At 39.4% G+C, this 22,168-nt stretch overlaps 1 protein-coding gene across 5 annotated transcripts in view; it reads right to left on the minus strand.

Moving 5' to 3' along the window:
* Positions 1-265: 265 nt before the first annotated feature.
* The window catches only part of LOC123806799 (broad substrate specificity ATP-binding cassette transporter ABCG2), a 123,976-nt gene continuing 102,073 nt past the window's right edge, over positions 266-22,168 (minus strand). For 4 of the 5 annotated variants that reach the window (XM_045820140.1, XM_045820141.1, XM_045820139.1 and 1 more), the window contains 10 exons: positions 19,473-19,624; positions 17,468-17,572; positions 16,297-16,547; positions 11,739-11,821; positions 8,128-8,217; positions 6,824-6,948; positions 5,434-5,588; positions 3,585-3,674; positions 2,662-2,744; positions 266-618 (listed from right to left, as the gene is read on the minus strand). In XM_045820140.1, the coding sequence (XP_045676096.1) occupies positions 471-618; positions 2,662-2,744; positions 3,585-3,674; positions 5,434-5,588; positions 6,824-6,948; positions 8,128-8,217; positions 11,739-11,821; positions 16,297-16,547; positions 17,468-17,572; positions 19,473-19,624 (1,282 nt within the window). In that variant the 3' untranslated portion in view covers positions 266-470. The remainder of the gene's footprint in view (positions 619-2,661; positions 2,745-3,584; positions 3,675-5,433; positions 5,589-6,823; positions 6,949-8,127; positions 8,218-11,738; positions 11,822-16,296; positions 16,548-17,467; positions 17,573-19,472; positions 19,625-22,168) is intronic. The other variant, XM_045820142.1, reaches the window with a different exon arrangement.

Raw genomic sequence — 22,168 nt, forward strand, 5'->3', positions numbered from 1 at the left:
TTGGTTTTTTTGTTTCTAACTTTTTATTGTCCTTAGTTTTGGTTGTGCAAGGAGGCACAGTGTGTCTACCTATGCCTCCATCTTGGCCAGAAGTCAGTTCATTGTGATTTCCATGAAGGTTTCTGTTGAAAAAATTCTGGCTGATAAATAACATGATGTCAAATGAAAAGAAGACAACAAAATACTTCACTGAATACTTAAATCAAGATGCTCCCTTTTGATTTGATTTGATTTTTAAATTTTTTATTTATTGATTTTAGAGAGAAAAAAGAAGAGGGAGAGAGAGAGAGATATTAATTTGTTGTTCCACTTATTTATGCTTTCATTAATTGCTTCTTATATGTGCCTTCACCAGGGATTGAACCCACAACCTTACTATGTCAGAAAGATACTCTAAACAACTGAGCTACCAGGCTGGGGCTAGGATCCTCCGTTTTTAATGTATAGATAAATATAAATTAGAGAGGAATTTAAGAAAATTTTTTAAGAAATAACAATTTTAGGTAAGCAATTGTAAGGAAGATGACAATCATACATGCCAAGGCTACATGATTCTTCCACAGGCCCCAAGGAGAGGTGTCGATGCCCTGGTTTATCAAGAATTCTTCTCCAGTACATCTGAAATGAAACAGAAAAAGCATAACTGCATTCTTAGCATGAGGCCATTTCTACTCATTGTACTTGCTGTCCCTCAGTTAAAGGAACCCTGTAGGTTACCAAGCCTTAAATAACTATCCCTTCATACACAATAGCTAATGGTCAAGGAGTGCACACAATTCTGCTAGATACCATGCTAAGCAACCTGTTTATAACAGTTAATCCTTAAAGCAACTCAATAGGGTGGATATTATACACATTTAAATGATGAGGAGATTAAGGTTTAAGGAACTTGGCCAAGTTCACAGACTCACACTTTGAACCAAGGTGCTGTCCTCTCCAGATTCATTTGTTTACAAATCTATGATGCTGCTCCCTTCAAAAGGCAGAGACATTTAGCACTTACTCAGTGCTAAAACTTAATTTTTCACTTACTCCCAAAGAGGAAAACCTCAGCTTTGACAGGTGACATCTAAGGCCCTTACCAACTCCATCAAAGCTCTTTACAGAACTCATTACTCACAAATCAGCCATACAAAAGAAATGCAAGCTAAGAAATCTAAACCTAGAAAAACAGGTGAGGAAGGGCTTCCTGACAGCTGTTCTCTGTCAGCTCTTGAGCCAAGACTGGGAGGAACAGGCCCATTGTGAGGGGGAGGCCTTAGTAGAAACTGGAGTAGAGCAGGGTGGAGGAGCCCAGCCTCGGGTTAGGTCAGCACCTGGTACTGAAAATAACTGGCACAGCCGAAGTAAGGGTCTGGTACCATTTTCATACCACTCATGGAATTTAGCAGTTCAAAGAAAATTCACACCCAGATCAAAAGGGGGTGAATGGGCCGAATAAAGAAACCTCTTCCCACCTAGAGGTTTCCTGGTGGTACAGTTGACCCTTGAACAATTCAAGGCTTAGGGGCAATCCCCACACACAGTCCAAAACCCACACATAACCTTTGACTCCCCCAAAATTTAACTACCAATAGCCTACTGTGGATGGAAACCTGATTGATATCATAAACAGTTGATTAGCACATAGTTTATATGTTACATGTATTATATACTGTATTCTTACAGTAAGGTAAGTTAAAAAAGAAAATGTTAAGAAAACTATAAGGAAGAAAAATAGACTTACAGTATTTATTGAAAAATAATCCCTGTATAAGTGGACCTGCACAATTCTTACTTGTGTTGTTTAAAAACCAACCGTACTTCAGAACAGCAATTAGCACCATTATTCAGAATTATTTCTGTTCTACTCAAATGGTTGTGAGATTTAGAATACCAGAATTCTCTTTTCTCTCATTAATTAATATATCAAAATCAAACCACTAATGATCATTGAAAAGGAAAGCATCATTTTATAAAACAACATCCTCTAATTTTGTTAAAATCTGCCTTTCTACTTTATTAACATTACCCCCCAAAATGGGATTTTCTTCTCAGCTTGCTGAAATATGTGTTCCTTTCTGTAGAAGACACATCCTTCCATAGGCACTATTCCAAGTCAATTTAAAAAACAAAATAAAAAATTGTGCAGACTTTGATTTCATGATGCCTCTTAAACTTAGGAGGAAGAGACAAGTGCCAGGACCATGGGAGGAAAAGCTTTGCTCCCTCTCCAGTTCCGCTGCCCTCACTCCTGGCCATGGGTTGTGCTCACAGGAAGCCATAAGTTGATGGGCCCATACACTTCACATAGCCTAGCAGTACAGACACTATACAGTCTTTCTAAAATATCAAAACACCTATTTTGAAAGACCAATGTTCTGAAAATCATCTCACACTCAAAAGCAAAACAGCAAAAGGATCTTTTATAAACAACTCAAAAAACAGCACATAAGAAACATTTCTCTGACTTAAATACAATTTTGACTATAGTAAATATCTACGAGTTGTACCATAATTTCATATGCATTAGTGGACAACAACTCACTTTACAGGTAAGAAAACTAAGTCTCAGAGAAGTCAGTGTCCTGAAAAGGACTCACACCATCTTTAAGCCCGGTGGCCTTTCTCCATCACAACACACAGTAAGCAAACCCATTATGACGCTGAATGCAAACTTACATTGCAAATCTACAGGTATCATTTCCTGTTACATTGAGTCCAGGGCAGAAGTTTTGTCCCAAAAATTCATTATGCTGCAAAGCCTATAATACAAGAGAGAGTGAGCAAAGTAAATAGTTTTAATTTCAAAATTTCCAAAGAGTTATCATGAGATCATCACGCTACATTAATGTTTATTGAATTTCTGAAAACAAACTAGGCTTCAAATTCATAGTCTTTGTCACACCAAAGCAACTAAAGAGATTTTTTCTGGCATTCAAAAGAACTGGAGGAGGGATTTTGAATTCTCACAAAGAAATATATTTTGCCAAGAGTCCTCTGGCTATATTACAACACAGTATTTTCCTGCTTCTCTTTTCAATGTTATAAACCTATCAACAATGAAAATGATATCATGGTACTCAATGACTATTGTTAATTTCTGGTAACATATTTTGTATGGTTCTTTTTCTTATCAAACCCAGTTATTATTCTTGGAAATAAGAAACTCAGTTATATTATATTAAGACATAGTTTTCTTTACAGTTGATTAGATTCTAAAGCCAATAGTGGCTATGATATTATATGGTCTCCATTTTTCTTCTAACTTGACTTTCAATATAAAATATGTAGTCTAGGCTCCCATCCTCTCATCTATTTCCTTGTTGAGCTGAAAACCAACTACATATTTTACATCAATGGGTCAATCTTCCTCCTTAACTGTGTCTCCCCACCCTTCACCTCCCTCACACAACAGTGTGACTGGAAAGCCAAGTTCACCCAAGGCTTAACAGGAAACTGTCCTTTTTCACTGCTCCTGAAAGGAAATTCCTGGGAGACCTCCACAGCTCATGTCTGGGGACATGAGACTGTCAGGCTTTACTCTGATTGCTCCTAGTGTGGGAACAGTAACCTAGTCACAGGGACAGGAGAGGAGAACTTACCGCATAGCCATATCGAGGAATGCTCAGGTACTGAAGCCACGAGAGCCAAGGCACAATGGTCCGGAGGTTGACCAACAGCCCTGAAAAAATCTACAGAGAGCAAATGCAACATCAGAACTGGTGGAGTGATTTCATGAAGAATTCTGGAGGTTCCCCTCTTTAAGTCCCTACAACCTTATAAACATTTCTTCTAAGGCCAACTCTTTCTTGAAATTCCTCCCACTACTCCAAAGACTTACTGCATCCTCTCTGCATATGTATTCCTCTCTACAGCTGACACTGTTTGTGGTTTAAAAGGAATGACAATATATCCATATTTCATTTAATCAGAAGATCCTTAATTGCCGAGGCTTTTCCTTTGTCTGTAACAGCACCCAGTGGAAGGTCCATAGTCCTGACTGTTCTAACACTGCAAGTACTACACGTTCCCACCAACACACATGCAGAACGCATCCTGAGCACCCCACGCCCCTCTATACTTCTATAACATGGTAGGTGGTGTTACTGACACGGGTTTGTGTTCTATATCCACATGACTGTAGGAATAATTTGGGGTTCAGAATGCATGCTTAAAATGACCCAAAGCCTAGACATAATGTGACAAACTGCAGCATAACATGTGGTTGATACCTTCATTTAAAGTGACCAAAAGCAACATTGCCATGGAGAGCCCAGGAAGGACCACTCCAGCAAGACGAGGCTACGTGAGAGGAGATTCCTACAAAATGCCCCCTAACTGGCCGCCACCCTGTGGGGATGGGCAAGACAGTGACAATGATGCTGTGGGAATGCATGTTTCCGATCCATCAAAGTGTTCCCATGTAACATCTCTCAGTGATATATGGTTTTACATGTGTTTTCAAAGCTCTCTATATAAACCATTAAATAATAACAAATCAAAGTATCTAATACATCAAAAAAACATTTTTATATATTGAACAACATTTTATTTATTGGATGACACTACTGGAAACATATGCAAGGTTTATCACTTTCACAATAATGGTCAGATAGGTCGTTTTCAAGGGCAAGAGTGTGCTATTTACAAACTTTTAAATACATCTACTCCTACTCCAACAGAAAAAATATATATAGTTAGTAAATAGACTAAGTATCCCTGTTTACTTGAATGTGCTAACTGGGTCCTTCACCTGTTCATTCATCTATGTACATGCAATATTCAAGGACACAGGCGAACAGGGTTAAATAACCATTAAAAAAAGGGTAATAAGAAATATATTGATATAAGCAAATGTCAAGAACCCAGAAAGGAGGGGACCTAGTGCTGTGTGGACTTTGGAATATTTCACTATTTTTAAAACAGTTCATTTCATAATATAGGAGGAACCAAGATAGTCACCCAAGCCACATACTGTTCTGCCTCCTGTGGAGCTCAGCCTTTCCCTCGGAAAGTATTTGATCAAAACAAACCATCTCACCTGCTGGGTAAATAAGCCAGCGGTTCTCCAACCCCAGCATGGAAGTCAGGCAACTAACCTGTCATTTCCATGAGGGAATCTTTCAGTTGAAATATTTCTGATTTTGAAGTTCCCAGTCACCAAGGTTTCACTATAGGCCACCAAGAAGCATCTTTGAAACTCTCACATGTAACAAGATATTAACTAAAGTTATAGTAATCAAATTAGAACAGTAGCAAAAAGGCTGGGTAAGGTAGAGAAGAAGCTGGTACACTCTCTAATATAAGCCATCTTTTAATAGATGGCTTCCTTAAAGCTAAGAGTCCCATTGAAAGGATCCTCAAAGCAAGTTTTACCTCACAGGTGAACTTGCCGGGATGAAAGAGGGGAAATAATGACTTCGCACGCAGAGAAGCACAGTTCCCACTCACCATCATAAACACAAAGGAGATGGTCATGAGAAATGTTGCTATGGACACCACACTGTGACCTGCTGCTATGGCCAGAGCCATAGAACTGGCCGCATAAGCCACCATCATAAGGGTAAACATCATGATGAAGAAGGACTCCACCACTGGCTTCAATCCTTAGGAAGAAAAGAGGGGGTTAATCCAACCACCTAGGTCACTGTGTATCTGGGATTCATTGTTTATTGTGCAAATATTTTAAGAAACAATCACCAGAATGAAAAATCCACCCTTTATCCAATCACCCTGAGTCACGGATTTCATTGTCCCCTCGCATGACCGCATAGAGTTATCATTCAGTTTTCTTTTTTATACTACTGGACGAGCACTTGTTCATGTAACACCTGTGCTCCTTGTTGTGCGATTACTGACAATTGCTGAGTGCCTGGGATGAGGGCTGGAAGCATCACATTGGCCAGACTTCTGCTGCCTTCTCCCTGAGAAGGGAACTTGTCAAGAGCACATTCTTTTCACCCAGACAGCCCCACATTACTCACTGTTTGCTCTAACTGTGGGAGAGAGGAAATTGGGAATATCAGGATGATGCAACCTCCCAGCAGTTCCACTGTCTGAGGGAGGGTTGCAGAACGCAGGTCTCTCAGACAAAGTACCACAGACCTGGGGATTCAGGAAACACCTTCCAAACTATAGTGGGCACCATTCCGGGTCACACACTCTGAAGAGTTTGGGACAGACATAGGGACACTAGTCAGGAGCCTGATGATCCGAGCTGTGTGCCTAATTCTTTAAGACACATCCGTCATTTGTAAAATGGAAGTTGAAACTCAATCAGTGTGCCTTCTCCTATGGTACTTTCTCAAAAATATGTATATTACTAGTGTCCATGTATGTGTACACAGTGAAATATATGTAAATTCCAAGGCAGAGAGCCTGGGGAGAATCCTTAACACAATGCACCCATGAATCTGTCTTCATGCTCTAAAAAAGTATTCTTACTAAAACAATAAACCCCCAAAGTTGCTATCTTTCAGTTTATATATGTGTGTGTATACATACACACATAAGAACATAAATACATAGGTAATAAATATCACAGCTCCAGCTCCTCCAGCAAAGTCTCAATTACTTATGAATTCTTTGCATGTCTGTATATGACACAAACCATCACTGAGTAACATATCATTTTATAAAAGGTATAAACATTAGTGTGGGAAAAGTCTTGCTATAAATGTACTCAGAGAATAGTTATTTCAGAGTGTACACAATAGACAGACACTTCCTTATCTCATGGTTTGTTTTATAGTTTCGAGAACCAAAACCATTCTTGCAAAAAGAAATCAGCTTCCCCTCACATCCAACATTACAGACAGGCACTTTCTGTCTTATTGCTTACCTAACAAGAAGTAGGTTATACAAGTAAATATAATACTTGGTAACATCCTCATGGACAGTAAATCAGATAACAGTTTCCCAAAGAAATAAGATGACACTCTGTAGTACCCACTGATATATTCATGCCTAAAAGACAAAAATTCACACCACAAATCCCACATGAGTTTAGGAAGGCACAGACCCAGTGATTAAGCCACTTGCTCCATAGATCTGCTGCCACCAGGGGTCTAACAACTACAGCTTCCACATCCCCCAGGTTAACTCACCACCCTCACCCAGTCAGCATCAGGCACCATCTCAGGGCCTCGCCTCCCCTGACACATCATTCCCAACCTGCTCTGTGCGATGACCCCTCTTCTCATTGTAGAATTCCCTCCTAAGGCCGCCCACTTTGCCCTCAGAACCTCCACTCCAGGTGAACACATTCTAAATCTCCTCCCTCCCCTCCAACACTGGATTTCCCTGAAAGGCAGCACCTCTGTAGCTGATCTCAGTGGTCACCAGGGACTTTGCTTTCTCCCACTTCTGATTATGAAGGTGGTGTTATTCCCAACATCCCCCAGTGCAGCCCCGGAACACTAAGCCCCTTTCACTTCTTCCATTCTCGTGATGGAAAAACAATGTGGCACATCTTCCCTCAGTGGTCCTGCCTCCCAACTGTAGACCCTGTCAGCTATCACATCCTGTTTGCTCCCCAGTGAGGACCTAGATCCCTCCTCTTCCTGACATCCTCCTCCTGCGACTCCAAACTCCTGCACCAATGTCTTCGTCCTCTCCCTCTGTAATGATGCCTTCCCTCAAGCATGTACATATGGGAAAATCCCTTCCAACTTTGAAAAACACAGAAACCAAACCAGCCTGCACTTTATTTCACGCTTCCTTCTGGCTCCTTCCATTCTCCCTTCCATTGAGGGATAAGCTTGCTCTATATTCTCTGTCACCTTTACATCCTCACTTTCAGTTTAGTGTTTAACCTGGTACTTTTTCTCTACAAAGTCCCAAAACCTTTTTATGTGAAAGGCATCATGACTTCTTAGTTGCTAGAACAAAAGCTCCTCTTCAGCCTCTATTGCTTCCATTCTCTGTACCATTCGCATATGAGGCTATGCCTTAATCTTGAAACTCCTTTTGCCTGGGTCACAGGCCCCTTATGCTCATGATTCCCCTCCCACCCCCTGGCTGCTTTTTCTCAATGATCCCTAGTAATCCCCAGGAACCAATCTGTGGCCCATTTCAGTATGTGACTGGTCTGACCAATAACCCTGACACTGGACAGCCCCATTCCCGGAACAGAGACACACTCACATAAAGAGCTTCTTCTCAACCACAAAGAGCTCCACAGATGACATAGTACTGAAACACTGGTTGGTTGTCAGGAAGAAGAGCACCCCAGCTCTGCAATGAGAGAAGAGAACAAAAGCACTGCAATCAATCAAGCATCCTTAGATCAATCTTCTACCTGCAAAACTCTTTTTTCAAGTGATATCTCATGACATTGAACAAGGGTTCATGTTAAAACAGTGAGGGGAGGGAAGTACAAGTCCCCTCAGGTCTCCCCCCAGAGTCTCCCCAGTGGGGTCCCTGGGACTCTATATAACATAGGTTGAAATTCACAGTTGCCATGGATTGAACTATCTCCCCCAAATTCCTATGTTGAAGCCCTACCACTCAATGTGAAGATATTAACAGGTAGCATCTTTGGAAGGAAGTTAAGTTTAGATGGGGTCATGGGGGTGGGGCCCTCAGGAAGGGATCAGTGTCTTGAAGACAAGGAAGAGATGTCAGGGCTCTCTCTGTGCCACTTGAGGACTCAGCAGGGAGCAGAAAGCCAGAGGAGGGCCTCTTCAGAACCCAGCATGGTGGCACCCACATCCTCCAAATTATAAAAACAGGTTATCTGTTATTTAAGCCATTCAGTCTGTGGTTGTTATGGCAGCCAAAGTGATGATTACAAAGGTCATAAAAATGCCACCACCTTTAACTTTAACTAATGAAAATACAAGTACCATCTTAAAGCATGAACAGAGAAATAGTCAAAACTTGCAATGGTTAGAAACCTTTCTTAGCCAGTTTGTCACAGTTGAGTAAAGAAAGAGCTAAGACACGAGGGGACCAAGTAAGTGAAAGGCAGTGGAGGGAAAGCTCTGTCAACACATCGTACACATTCATCTCACAGTCATGAGAAGGACCTGTGTTTGTCCTTGACAACCCACTGCCAACGTGACTGCCTGTGCGCTCAAAAAGACAGCAAATCATGCTCCTAAAGGAAAATTATCTTGTGCATACGTACAAAGAGGAAGACTATTAATGCTTCCCTGTCAGTAAAATAAGGTCTAAAAGGAAAGTACTCAATTCATCTACACTTTGATGGAACTACAAATTTTATGAAAGAATGCCCACATCCCCAAAACAATGTTGCACTTCCCTGCACAACTGATAGGGGACTCAAGACTTGGAAAATTTTAGCTTAAGGTAAAACGTTGTAAGTCTAGCAAGTAACGTGTATGTGAAGCTTTTGTTTCAGACACTACAGATAAGGCCCATCCTGGTTCCTGGGAAAAGCAGCCAACCTTCTGGGGCACTGGCTAGAGATTACTGCCTGGGGACATGTTGGAGGCTTCTGGGCCTTTTGTGTAACCAACCCTGCCCCCCCCCCCCCCAATTGGGAACAGCTAACTGCCGAGAACAGGAAGGCTGCAGCTTCACTCACCTAATCCTCCCTGAATTTCAAAGCCTTCACCACACCTTGTTTGTCCTCCCCCAACCTTATAAAAGATCTGGCCAGGAAAGAGAAGGGGAAGATGGTTTGTTAGGGTATGAACCCGCCATGTTCTGGGATCGCTGGCCATCTGAATAAAGCGCCCATAAAAGATTCAATTGCTGTCACTGCTTATTGGATTTGGTAGTGACAGGCAGCCCGAACGCCAGTGTCTTTTCTGGTTACACAGCCACACAATTTAATTGACATTGAGGACCTGAGTGGAAACTAAAAGAGATGAAGTGGTACATTATTTAAATGACACAAAATTAAGAGAGCATTTAAAAAATGTAAACCCAAGTGTACAAGCCCCAAAACAGAGTCCATAGACACTAAGTAATTGTTTTAACACCAAAATGATAATAAAAATAATAATCAATAACTTAGGCATCAGGCTGTATTAAAAGTAAATGTTTCAAAAAGAAAGAAGCAAATAAAAATTTTTAAAGTGAATGTTTATACAGTCATGAATAAATGAAAATGGCCAAGAAACATTCCGCTGAACTTGTTGTTTTACATCTGACAGTCCAGTAATGTTCATAATGATTTGAAACTAGCAGATACTGAACTGCCTTTTAAATTATAAGAATTTATTTTACACTACTAAATATTTTTTGTTAAAGAATTTAATGTATTCATTTGTTTATTTTTATTTATTTATTCTTGATCAATTTTAGAGAAAGACAGAGGCAGGGAGAAAGAAAGAGAGAGAGAAATCAATTTGCCGTTCCACTTATTTATGCATTCACTGTTTGATTCTTGTATGTGCCCTATCTGGAGATCAAAAGGGCAACCTTGGCATTGATACCGGTATATGGGGACGATGCTCTAAAAAACTGAGCTACCTGGCCAGGAAGAATTTAAAATATACTAATTCTTTCCAAGATAGTACTCCATGTTACAGTTAGGAAACACTGAGTCCCATCTACCTCCTCACATCAAACAAATAAAAAAAAAATAGAAAGGAAAGTAACTCTAACTCACATGCAACGAAAGAAAAAAATAGATAAATTGGACTATGTGTATCAAAGAATACTACCAACATAGTGAAGAGACAACCCAGAGAATGGCAGAAAATATCTGTAAATTTGTATCTGATAATATACAGCATACATAAAGAACTCTTACAGCTCAGCAATAAAAAAATCCAATTAAAAAATAGGCAAAGAACTGGAATGCACATTTCTCTAGAGAAGAGATAAAAGGCCATTAACCACATGAAAAGATATTCACCATCACTAATCCCATTGCAAATCAAAACCACAATGAGATACTAATTCACACCAATTAGGGAGGCTGTTAGAAAGAAAAACACTAAGCATTGCCCAGGCTGGGAAGATACTGAACTTTGCTCCCTGCTTGGAGAAACTCAAAATGGTGCAGCTGCTTTAGGAAAACAGGATGGAAGTTCCTCAAAAACAATTAATAGAATGCCAAATTATCTGGTAACTCCGCTTCTGGGTATATATCCAAAAGAATTTAAAGCAGAGACTCAAACAGATATATTCTTATACAGGCACGTTCATAGTAGCAGTATCCATAACAGCCAAAGGCAGAAACAACCTAAGTGTCCATGAACAAATAAATGGGTAAACAAAATGTGGGGTATGCATTCAATGGAATATTATTCAACCTTTAAAAGGAAGAAATTCTGACACAGGCTACAACATGGATGAACTAAACTGTGAAGGTATTATGCTAAGGGGAATATGCCATCCCCCAAGGACAAATCATGCACGATCCACTTATATGAGGCACCTCCAGTGATCAAATTCAGAGACAGGAAGTATATGGTGGTTTCCAGTAGCAGGGAAAAGGGGGATACAGAGTTACAGTGCATTGGGTACAGGGACTCAGTTTGGAAATTTGAAAAATATTCTGGAGTTCATGTGAGTGGTGATGGTTGCTCAACAATGAGACTAATTAATGCCACTGAACTGCACACCTAAAACTGGATAGGAGGGTAAATTTTATGTTCTGGGTATTTTACCACTATATACATACGAAAATTAACTCTTGCATTCAACCTTCAATTTACTGACTTATCCTACTCCTCAATTTTTCCTATACTTGTCTGAAATTCATATTTTTAATACATTTTCCTAACTTTGAAAAAAGTAACAGCACTTTCTCAAAGTCAAGATTCAAATGTACTCACCTATTCTGGATTCCTGTGGGATCCTTTTTTAGGTCATAGAAAATGGCACCAATAACCAGTCCCAGGATGACTGTTACAATTATCTTTTCAAAAATAAAAAGACAAGCAAAACAAGATTTTCAATTAAAGGTAAAAACTTTATATACCATTTATTGTTACAATAAGCAAATCATTCCACTGAGATAGATACTTTAAATGACTTGGCCAAAGTCCTCAGGAAAATATAAAACAGTTCATGTTATTAGACTGCCCTCTAAATTAAAATAAAAATCAGTTTATCTGTGTGCTGGAGAGACTGAAGGAGAACGAAATAGACCACTGGAAACTCGAAGATGCTTCCCAGGCCCTCCCAGGCTCTGCCAGCTCAGGGTCCCGTCCAGGCCTCTGGGCCTGGGAATGCCAGATGGAGCAGAGAACAGTGCAAGCGTCTAGCAAAGCCATTGGCGGAGTAAAATAAAGTCAAGTGACTAAGAGTTCTTTCCTGCATTCTCAACCTTCATGCTACAGAACATGCATAACTGTGTTATATTTCAAGAGGTCAAGTGAAAGCAGAATATCTTTACTCTTAACATTAAAAATAAATTCCATGTTTAGAGCACACACAAAATATATAATACTACTAGAATGTTGTACAATAAGGAAGTAGAGGTACATCACTTTTTTTAAGATTGATAAAATGTCTCTTAACGACATTTTATAAGTGAAGGGTTAAGGACTGTATTTGGATATAATTTATTTAAGGAAATTCTACTTATTGTACTTTTAAATTGTATTGAAATATAAAAACATAAGAAACAGTAATAAAAACATTAGCTATCCCAGTATGTACCTTGGAATCTTCAAAGTTAAAGTTAAAAAAAATTGGGCACTCCCAATGCTTTGTTTCTTTTGCATTCGAACTTGATATCTCACCCTAACAGATTATCAGTACTATCATTAGGATGTTTCCTAAAGGTTTCAAAATTCTAAAAGTATTTACAAAGTCAGCTTTCAAACATATTGATAAAATAATTAATTCTGCAACATTGTTGTATTTTTACAAGGTGCTTTTATGTTTTTTACGTTATTCTTTCTTGTATTAAAAAAAAAAAGCAGACGAACACTGTACAGGAGATGCCGTCTGTGTCTCTGGCCTCTGTTCTGAACAGAAAAAAATAAAAAATAAAAAATTCCCTAATATGTGACTGCATCTTTGTTCAAGTGTGTTTACCAATATTTCTCAAGACAAGCTTTGAGGGATGTGTATGGCCATCACTACAAAAATTGATCCATAGTCAAATGTTCAATATACTAATAGAAATAATGAATCTCCAAGAGATATTCTAATATTTTCCAAATTGATTTGATCAGAAAACAGGTAGTACATTAAATGAACATTAACTCTTCTTAAACAGACAATCTATTCAGTTCAAGATCTTCCATGTATAACCTTTTGTTAAATGCATTATCACAAGCAGTCTGATTCAAGTAAATGATTAGTTCAAACCTCAGCATAGCTATAACACTACAGATATAAGATTTATCATCAGGAAGCCATAAAACATTTCTTAAAAATATATTTTATTGATTATGCTATTACAGTTGTCCCATTTCTTTCTCCCTTTTCTCCCTCTCACCCTGCACCCCTCCCCAGCATTCCCCCCCTTAGTTCATGTCCATGGGTCATGTCCATAAGTTCTTTGGCTTCTCCATGTCCTACACTATTCTTAACCTCCCCCTGTCTATTTTGTACCTATCAATTATGATTCTTATTCCCTGTACCTTTTTCCCCATTCTCCCCCCTTCCTCTCCCCACTGATAACCCTCCATGCGCTCTCCATTCCTGTCATTCTGTTTCTGTTCTAGTTGTTTGTTTAGTTTGTTTTTGTTTTTGTTTGGTTCAGTGTTGATAGTTCAGTGTTCTAGGATCCTGTGGGCCCTTCCAGTGGACTGTCCTATGAGACTGAGTATTTCTTCTACCACCCCAGTCCCCACAGGTTTTTACAGCCAGAGATTTTGAGGCTTTCTTTTCTCATGCTGGAACCCTGGCTTGCACGGTCTGTCTCACTCCTCAGTCATTCCTCCTGGTTTATCTGCACTCGAATGTGGGACCACCCAGTCTGCCAGCAGCTTCCTCGCATCCTGGCTGCCTTTGTCCTCCCCTCCTACCAGTCTGGATGAATGTTCTTCTTTAACTCCTTGGTTGTCAGACTTTCATATAGTTCAATTTTCAGGCAGTTCTACTTGTTTTTTACTTTTAAATTGGTTGTTATCCTTCTTTTGGTTGTGCAAGGAAGTGAAGTGTAGCTACCTATGCTTCCTTCTTGGCCAGAAGCCGCCATAAAAGATTTTAATAGATATTACATGTTCAAATATTTAGAGAAGCAAATGGCATACAGTCAAGTTTGAAAACCCAAAACCAGTAAGCTATGGCCCACAGGCCGAATAGGGCCTGCCACCTATTTCTGTTCAGTCCATGAGAGAAGAACAATTTTTACCATTTATTAGTGATTGAAAAAAGAGAGAAACTTATGTGCTGTTCAAATACTAACAGATTATTTGAAATGTATATAAAACTCAAATGTCAGTGTCTGTGAATTGTTTAACTGGAGAATGGCCATGCTCATTCATTTATGTATTATTATGGCTATTTTCTCCCTAAAATGGCAGTTGACTACATGATACACAGAATATATGGCCTCCAAAGCCTAAAATATTCACTATCTGGCTCTTTACAAAATGGGTTTGTCTACCCTTGACCTAAGCTCATATTCCAATATTCACAAATCTTAACAGTGGAGCCCCCTAAGCAGATGCTCACAGAGATGCAATGTTCTGCAAGCTTCTATCCTTATTCTATGAGATTTCCAGGGCTCTGAGAATTGCTGGAATTCCTTCAATGGAATTGAGTTCACTGAAGAGGCAAGTCAGCTGAACATGTGACCTGGACATAGTAGGCCCGGAGTTCACAGCTGAAGGAAGCCTAGCACCAAAAGGTGCAGAACTGTGGTGTATTAGAAAGAGTTCCACACTCTAATCACAACTTGACCAGAACTACAATATATGTGACTTGGACATGAAACTTATAAGCCACTTTCAGAGACAAGAGAAATTGGAGTTCTTTTCCAAGTCAAAAGCATGATGCATAAATCATACTACAGAATGAAGTCCACTACACCATCTCACTGGTGACCAGTGGGCAATCAGATTGACCTGATTCACTAGACTTGTTTCCAAATGACATCAAATCCACTCTAAAAGTATAAAAATTTACCCTTGATAGATGGTACACAAAACTACTCATGCTCTGACAGAAATTCCAAACTACAATTACCAAAATTATCTAAAGCAATTAGCAGTAAATCTTATAGAAGGATCCAGGCTCTCAGTATTAACACTTAGAAGGCAACACTACTTAAGTATGAAAACTATGGGACACATAGTAAGATATCAGTAATGGTTCATTACAGCCAACTATGGGGCATCTTTTAGTCAACAGAAATTCAATGACTGGTAATAAAAGTAACAAAAATAACTGTCTAAATTTGTTTTCTTAGAAATGATGGACCAATGAACTGAAAATACCAAGATTCTGTATGACAGGGGACTTGAGAAAAACAAAACCTGTGAAGGATTAATAGTCAACAACTCAACAGCTCCAGCCCAAAAAAGAAAAGCACATGATTTCATCTTAATGAAGAGAAATTTAACCTGAAAGTGAACAGCAGCCTTACTGAACACAAGTCAAGCTTGCTCACCACCTTTGTGTTCCTTGCAAACTGACCGAGGTGCCTGGTGTCTCCCAGATCAGAACCCCCTAAATGCAGAAGGTCAGAGATAAGGAACAGCCTTTGCACACAGGCTCTTCCCTCAGACAGCAGTGGCCCCTCCCATGCTCAGGTGCACTCACTGACATCCAGGTGAAGGCTTCCCTGACCACCTGACTTAGAATGCAAACCAACCCCTTTCCCTCTCTCCCGCTTTCCCCTCTCATTTCCTTCCGTCTTTCTCTCTTCCTTTCTCCACTTCTCTGCTTAAAGTTTCCCCATAGTCCAGTTTCCCTGCTGCCACACTATACATTTTATTTCTGTAGGAATTTATCAGCTGTCTCTCCTCATAAGAAAGTTTGTTCCAGAAGAGCAGGGATTTTTGTTTTTACTCATTTTGTTCACTGCTGTGTACAAGCTCCCCAATGTGCTAACAGTGCATGCTCAACAGGGACTTGTTGACTGAGTCAGGAAATGAACACGTGCAGCTACCAGAAAACCACAAATGTGATTTAAAAATTCTTTACTTCACCATTTTTAATTTAAATATTTCTGTAAAATCATGATCTATTACAGCTTGTCTAAAGCAATAAAAAATTTTAATTAGGTAGTCCAAAAACACTTAAATTTGTTCCTGTATATAATAACTGTGTTTTGTTTGTTCAATTGACTGTTTCTATATTCCAAATAGAATGGGGATAAATAAATGGAAGGGTGGGTAGAAGATAACCATAATCCTAAAATAGATTATATCAGAATCTAATGCTCACGTGGACATTTCTCAGCACTATCAGAAGAATCTGTCAGGTTACCTGAGCTATGGAGGCCTGGGGATTACCCAGCAAGTTTTTGAATGAACGCTTGGAGATCCATCTGACTTGATGACAGAAGGAGGTGGCATAGGTGATCTCCTTGATGGCCACACTCTTCTTCTGTTTCTGAACCTCTGAGAGTCGATCTAATTCAACTTTCGTTTCTCTGAAGAAGGTAGAGTTGATATAAAACTCAGCTAATTTTTCTATGAGTGGCTTATCTCTCTTGGAAGATTCTTCAGTCTCCTTGGCTTTGGGATAAAAGTAGACACAGGAAAATATTAATAAAATAACAGATTTGGCCATTTGTCTGGAACTCCTTTAAATTCCTCCCTTACATTCTATTCAAGTTAATTCTAACTTGAATATAAAAACTATTAGATCTGTCATTGCTTTACACATTAGAGAAAAAAATACTCAATTAGCCTGACTACTTCCATACCTGTATGAATACAAACCCACTGACCTTTCCCTAGCTATAATATTTGTACCCTAGTTCTTTTAAAATAAATTTACCAGAGGAAGTTGTAATTCTTAATAGAAAAACTTCATCCTTGTTTTCCACTATGTACAAATGAATAGATTGCTAAGTTTCTTACCTCAAAACACTACATAAACCATGAGCATATTTTTTAATGTAAACTCCCCTTAGAACTGACACTGTCATATAAATGACCATTTATAAATTAAATTAAAAATTCTTACAGCACGGACAACAAAATCTGTGTTGACTGGTGCTATACACTAAATGTGTCCCCCCAAAATTCATACACTGAAACCCTATCCCCAATGTGATGGTATTTGAAAGTGGGGCCTCTGAGGAGTGATTAGGTCATGAAGGTGGAGCCCTTGTGAATGAGATTAGTGCCCTTATAAAAGAGGCCTCAAGAGCCTCCTCCCCACTTCCATCTTGTGATGAGGCAGCAAGGAGAAAGTGGTGGTCCATTTGCGAACCAGGAAGCAGTGCCTCAACAGATATAAAAATCTGTTGTTTAGTCACCTACTCTGTGATATCTTTGTTACAGCAGCCTGAACAAACTAAGACAGCTGGTATCTGAGGGCAGCAGTAGGTATATAAATTCCAAAGCCACATTTCCATGAGCTACCACACTGCTCAACTCCAGGTACCTCAATTAGGCAATAATCTGTGACTCTTGACAGATGTGCATACCTCCACCATCTTCATCATCTCTGTTTAATACCACAGCAGAGGAGTCTCCATTAATGACATCGAGGAAGAAGTCTGCAGGGTTATTATAGGGCTCACAGTGGTGACCTTCAAAAGAAGGCAACTTAGGTACACAAACATGATGGTCTTACAAAATAAAGACTCATTTCAAGGGGTGAGGGAGGTGAGGCTGGGAGAGACAGAATCTAATGACTTCTCCCTCTCTTCTTTCTCTCTTCTCCCCTCACTCTTTCTTTTTATATATTTCACTCACACAATATGTCAACAATACTGTCTCTTGGCAAAAATCATACTCCAAACCAACCTTGAATTCTCAGAAAGCCTTACCCAATATAATTCAGGAGACCTGAAACAACTATCAATATGTTCTGGTGCTTATGAGCATGTGTTCAAAAAAATAAATATCAGTCCAAGAAAAAAAGTTGAAAAAAAAAAAAGAGCTGTAGGTAAGATTAAAGCTACTCAAAGCAAGGTAACAAGCAAAGTCAGCCCAGGGTGTGCTCTGTTCTCTGGTTCACCTAGAGACTGCCAGAATACCAGTACCCACATTAGCAATGATTAAGCCTCCACCTACTAAATTAAGGTTCACATTATCATCTCTTATGCTGCTATAATTCCAATAGAGAGAAAATCACCAGAGCAGCATTATTAAGAGAAAGTGACCAGCACAGCACACCTGAACACTTTACCTCACTTCTGCCTAGTCATTTGAACTCAACTTGGCTTATAGTTTGACTCTTAGATTCATCACCCCTAGACTCCATAGACCCAGGTATGTTAAATGATAGAAATTAAACAAAAACAAATTTCAAGGATAGCTAGTACCCTGGCCAGGTAGCTCAGTTGGTTAGAGCTTCATCCCAACACCGTAAGGTTGTGGTATTCAGTCCCCAGTCAGGGCATCGAGGCACATACAAGAATCAACCAATAAGCTCTGGCTAGTGTGGTTCAGTCAACTGAGCACTGAACTGTGAACCAAAAGCTCACTGATTCAATTCCCAGTTAGAGCACATGCCTGAGTTGCAGACCAGGTCCCCAGTTGGGAGCATGTGAGAGGCAACCAATTGATGTTTCTCTTGCACATCAATGTGTCTCTCTCTTTCTCCCTCCCTTCCCCTCTCTCTAAAAATAAATAAATAAAATCTTTTTAAAAAGATTCAACCAATGGATGCATAAATAAGTGGAACAACAAATTGATGTTTTTCTCATTCTTTCTCTAAAAAAATCAATAAAAGTATTGAAGATAGGTAGAATATATTTTAAACTATATTTAGGGTCATGGAGCATCATCTATAAAAATATCCATATATCTCTAAAATAAAGCAGATTGCATGAGCCATAAAAAAAATAATTATACCTTTTCCTCTGAAATAGAACTAGGCAGCCCAGAACTATTAGAAATGTTGACCCACTGAAGTCAGACTCAGGAGTAGTCATCCTATTGACTGCTAAGTCACTCATATCCACTCAGGGACTAAATCTGCAATCTAATGTTACTAGAAAACTATGCAGCATTTCCATGAACCCTCAACACTCAACATCAAGGCAGACCAACATCCCATGCAACAGAAAAAATAATAATACAGCTTTATCTGTTATATGGCCAAGAAGACAAATGATGTGGGGTACTAGGCATTTCCAAAAATGTTCAGTTACACTAATAACTGATCATGAGGCCAATATATTTATTGAACTGTTAGGAAAAGGGCACCAGAACTGGGAAGCAGAACTGATATGGGCCCAACAGAAATAGTCCTAAGCATACACAGAGAATGTGTGCATCCTGAAATAGTACAAGAAACAATCCTAAACAACAAGCCAGGGGTGCGAAATGAAGACAAATTCTAACATCAAATTGAACAAGGATGTTCTGGAGTGGTGGAACCCATAAGATGCCTATGCAAAGCTCAAACAGCACTCCCATCCTCCTCTGCTCTTTCAGGACCCTGTTAATGAAGGATCTCACTGCACGAAAAGGCAGCCTCACCAGCTGATGCAAAGTACTCCAAAGCCTCCTGAGCAGGCCCATGGAACATTAATCTTCCTGAGGCCAACAACGTGAGACTATCAAACAACTTGAAGATGGAAAAACGAGGCTGATGAATGGAGAAGATGATGGTTCGTCCTCCTTTAGACATCCTAAGGTAAAGGTGAGAAAGTAATGAGTCATTACACATATGAATCTTGCACTTCTTAGCCAGAAAACAAACAAACAAAAGTAACTTTATTCCTGCCTTTAGATCATTTATTCCTAGTTTGACTTGATTTTCTCTTACTAAGTTCTCATCCCATGTCATCTCTCAGAGAGTATAGGGTATCTAATTTCAATGCTCTTATGAAAATACTATGGTTTTTTTAAAGCATGACCATGAACAGTCTAGAATCAACTACAACATTAATTAAAAACAGATTCCTGGACAGTTATCCCAGATCTACTGGGTCTGTGAAGTCCATATTAGCTAAAGTCATCCAGATTACTTGTAAGTACACTCAATTTGAGGATTTCTTATGGACTAAATATTAACATAATGGTTCTATGCCCCATTCTCATTGACCAATGAAGTCTTCAAGTCTTTAGGAATTAGTGTTCATTCTTCTGTCCTAATAATACATTTAATAATACTGAGTACTTACTATGTCTTTGTTAAATACTTTATAAATACCTGCATCTGAATTTTCATAATATTGGTACAAGGCAGTCATAAAGCAACCGCATTACAACTTTAATTTTACAGATAAGGTCTAGAGGGTATGCAACTGACCCAAGTTGTTACCATTGGTAAAGGCAGGGCTGGATAGCAGGGCCCATGGCCAAAACATTGCTAACCCACCTCTACACAAGTTTTACTACTTATGAGTATAAGAAACAAAGTCTAAAATCACTGTTGAAAATGGTTGTTATTAAATATATTTCATGAGGTGAATCACTTCAACTGAAGCATTTTTCTAAAGCAGCTACTATGTGCTAGCAGTGTGTATAAGTTTGTTTTGCTTCAGAGAGGATCAGGTCAGTAAATTAATCATTCAAATTCAATGTGGAATAGAAGTAGCTGAGGGTCCTTTGTTAACAAAATGGTAGATTATATTCCCAGTCTGAAGATGATATGAGGTAGTGTGGCAAGAGGGCCACCAGAAATAAGCCAAGAAGAAAGAGAAAGAGTAGTCAAGGTGAGGGAACATGGAGAACAAAGTGTGTGATGACAAGGTCTGTTCAGGAAAATGCAAGTAGTTCAGTGTCATTGCAGAGTTGGGTTGAGGGGTGAAGAGAAGAGAAGCTAATAAGAGACTGCCTAAAAAACTCAGCCCGTGAGGAATCCCTTTGCTGAGAAGCTGGGACTTCAGTCAGTGGGCGACAGAAGCCGGTGAAAGACTGGAAACAGGGAAGGGGACTGCTGCGAGAGCCACACTGCTCTAAGTCTGCACTGAGCGCCAATGGCATCAGCATCAGTATCTCCCAGCGAAACGGAGAATCTTGGCCTCCACCACAGAGCTGAAGAAGAAGAATCTACATTTTAGTTAGACCACTGGTTATTGTTTTTAAATAGCACATTTCTCATTATTTTATTTGGGGTCTGGAAAGGATGTGATTTCTAAAGCAGCCACCATTAGGTTTTAAAAAGCTGAAGTTCTAAAGCACGTGGGGAGACCTGCTCTGCCCGACAGGACACGCGCGGCAGTTGTGAGGAAACAAAGTCCTGGGAAGACATCCATTTTTCTTGTGTATTGAAATATAAAATCATGGTATCTGTATGACTGCTGATGTGACTGTTTTTGTGATTCTTACTGTGGTATACACAGTATTGTCAGACAATTGAATAAAAACAGCATGTTCTAATGTAAGTGCTCTGAAAATGATGTTACTGTATACAAGGAGGGACTGAAAAAAAGGGAATTTCTTTATAAAAAATTGTATGTTTATTTTTACACATTTAAAATTCAGCCACCTTCAAAGCACTCTCCATTTGATGCAATACACCTATCAAAACTTTTTTCTACTGCTCAAAACAGTTTTTGAACTCATTGATTTTTATGTCTTTTAGTGCTTCTGCCATTTATTGTTTCACCTCTTCTACACAGGCAAAAGGTTTACCTCTGAGGACTTTTTTTCATCCATGGAAACAAAAAAAGTCACTTGGGGTGAGATTGAGTGAATAGGGAGAGTGGGGTGTAGGGAACCGATCTGCCTGGCAATGGCAATTGTAGCTCAGCCCTATTGAAAAGCCCAGTAGGTGTGTTGTGGCAAGCAGGAGCCAAACCCACAGATCGGCTCTCCCATGGGAAACCAGGCCTGCACTGTACATAGGCTGCTTTGAGATTTGCTCTTGCTAAAACTCCCTCATGCTGAATTCAGGCAGCAAATGCTTACTGCATATCTTTAAAGTAAATTCTTGAAGTCTGTGCTAATTCTCCCAAGGACTGAAGTATAACCAGACCTATTACTCTTATTGTTCCCTTGCATTTGCAATGTTTTTTCCTTGTAAATCTGTAAGAAGTAATCAGTAACATCCCTTCTGTTGCTACCTGTAAAAAGTAATTACCTAAAGCAAACCTGAGCATAATGAATGAAAACCTTCTTTGATGTATGCTATTAGAAAGCCAATAAAAGCCTGTCGAGGCAAGGGTCAGGGCACTCTCAAGAGAATGGCTGGACCACTCCAAGGCATTCTCCACTTGAGAGAGTGG

The sequence above is a fragment of the Phyllostomus hastatus genome, unplaced genomic scaffold (assembly GCF_019186645.2).
Source record: "Phyllostomus hastatus isolate PE091 unplaced genomic scaffold, TTU_PhHast_1.1 phas_scaffold_39, whole genome shotgun sequence".
In the NCBI taxonomy this organism is placed as follows: Eukaryota; Metazoa; Chordata; class Mammalia; order Chiroptera; family Phyllostomidae; genus Phyllostomus; species Phyllostomus hastatus.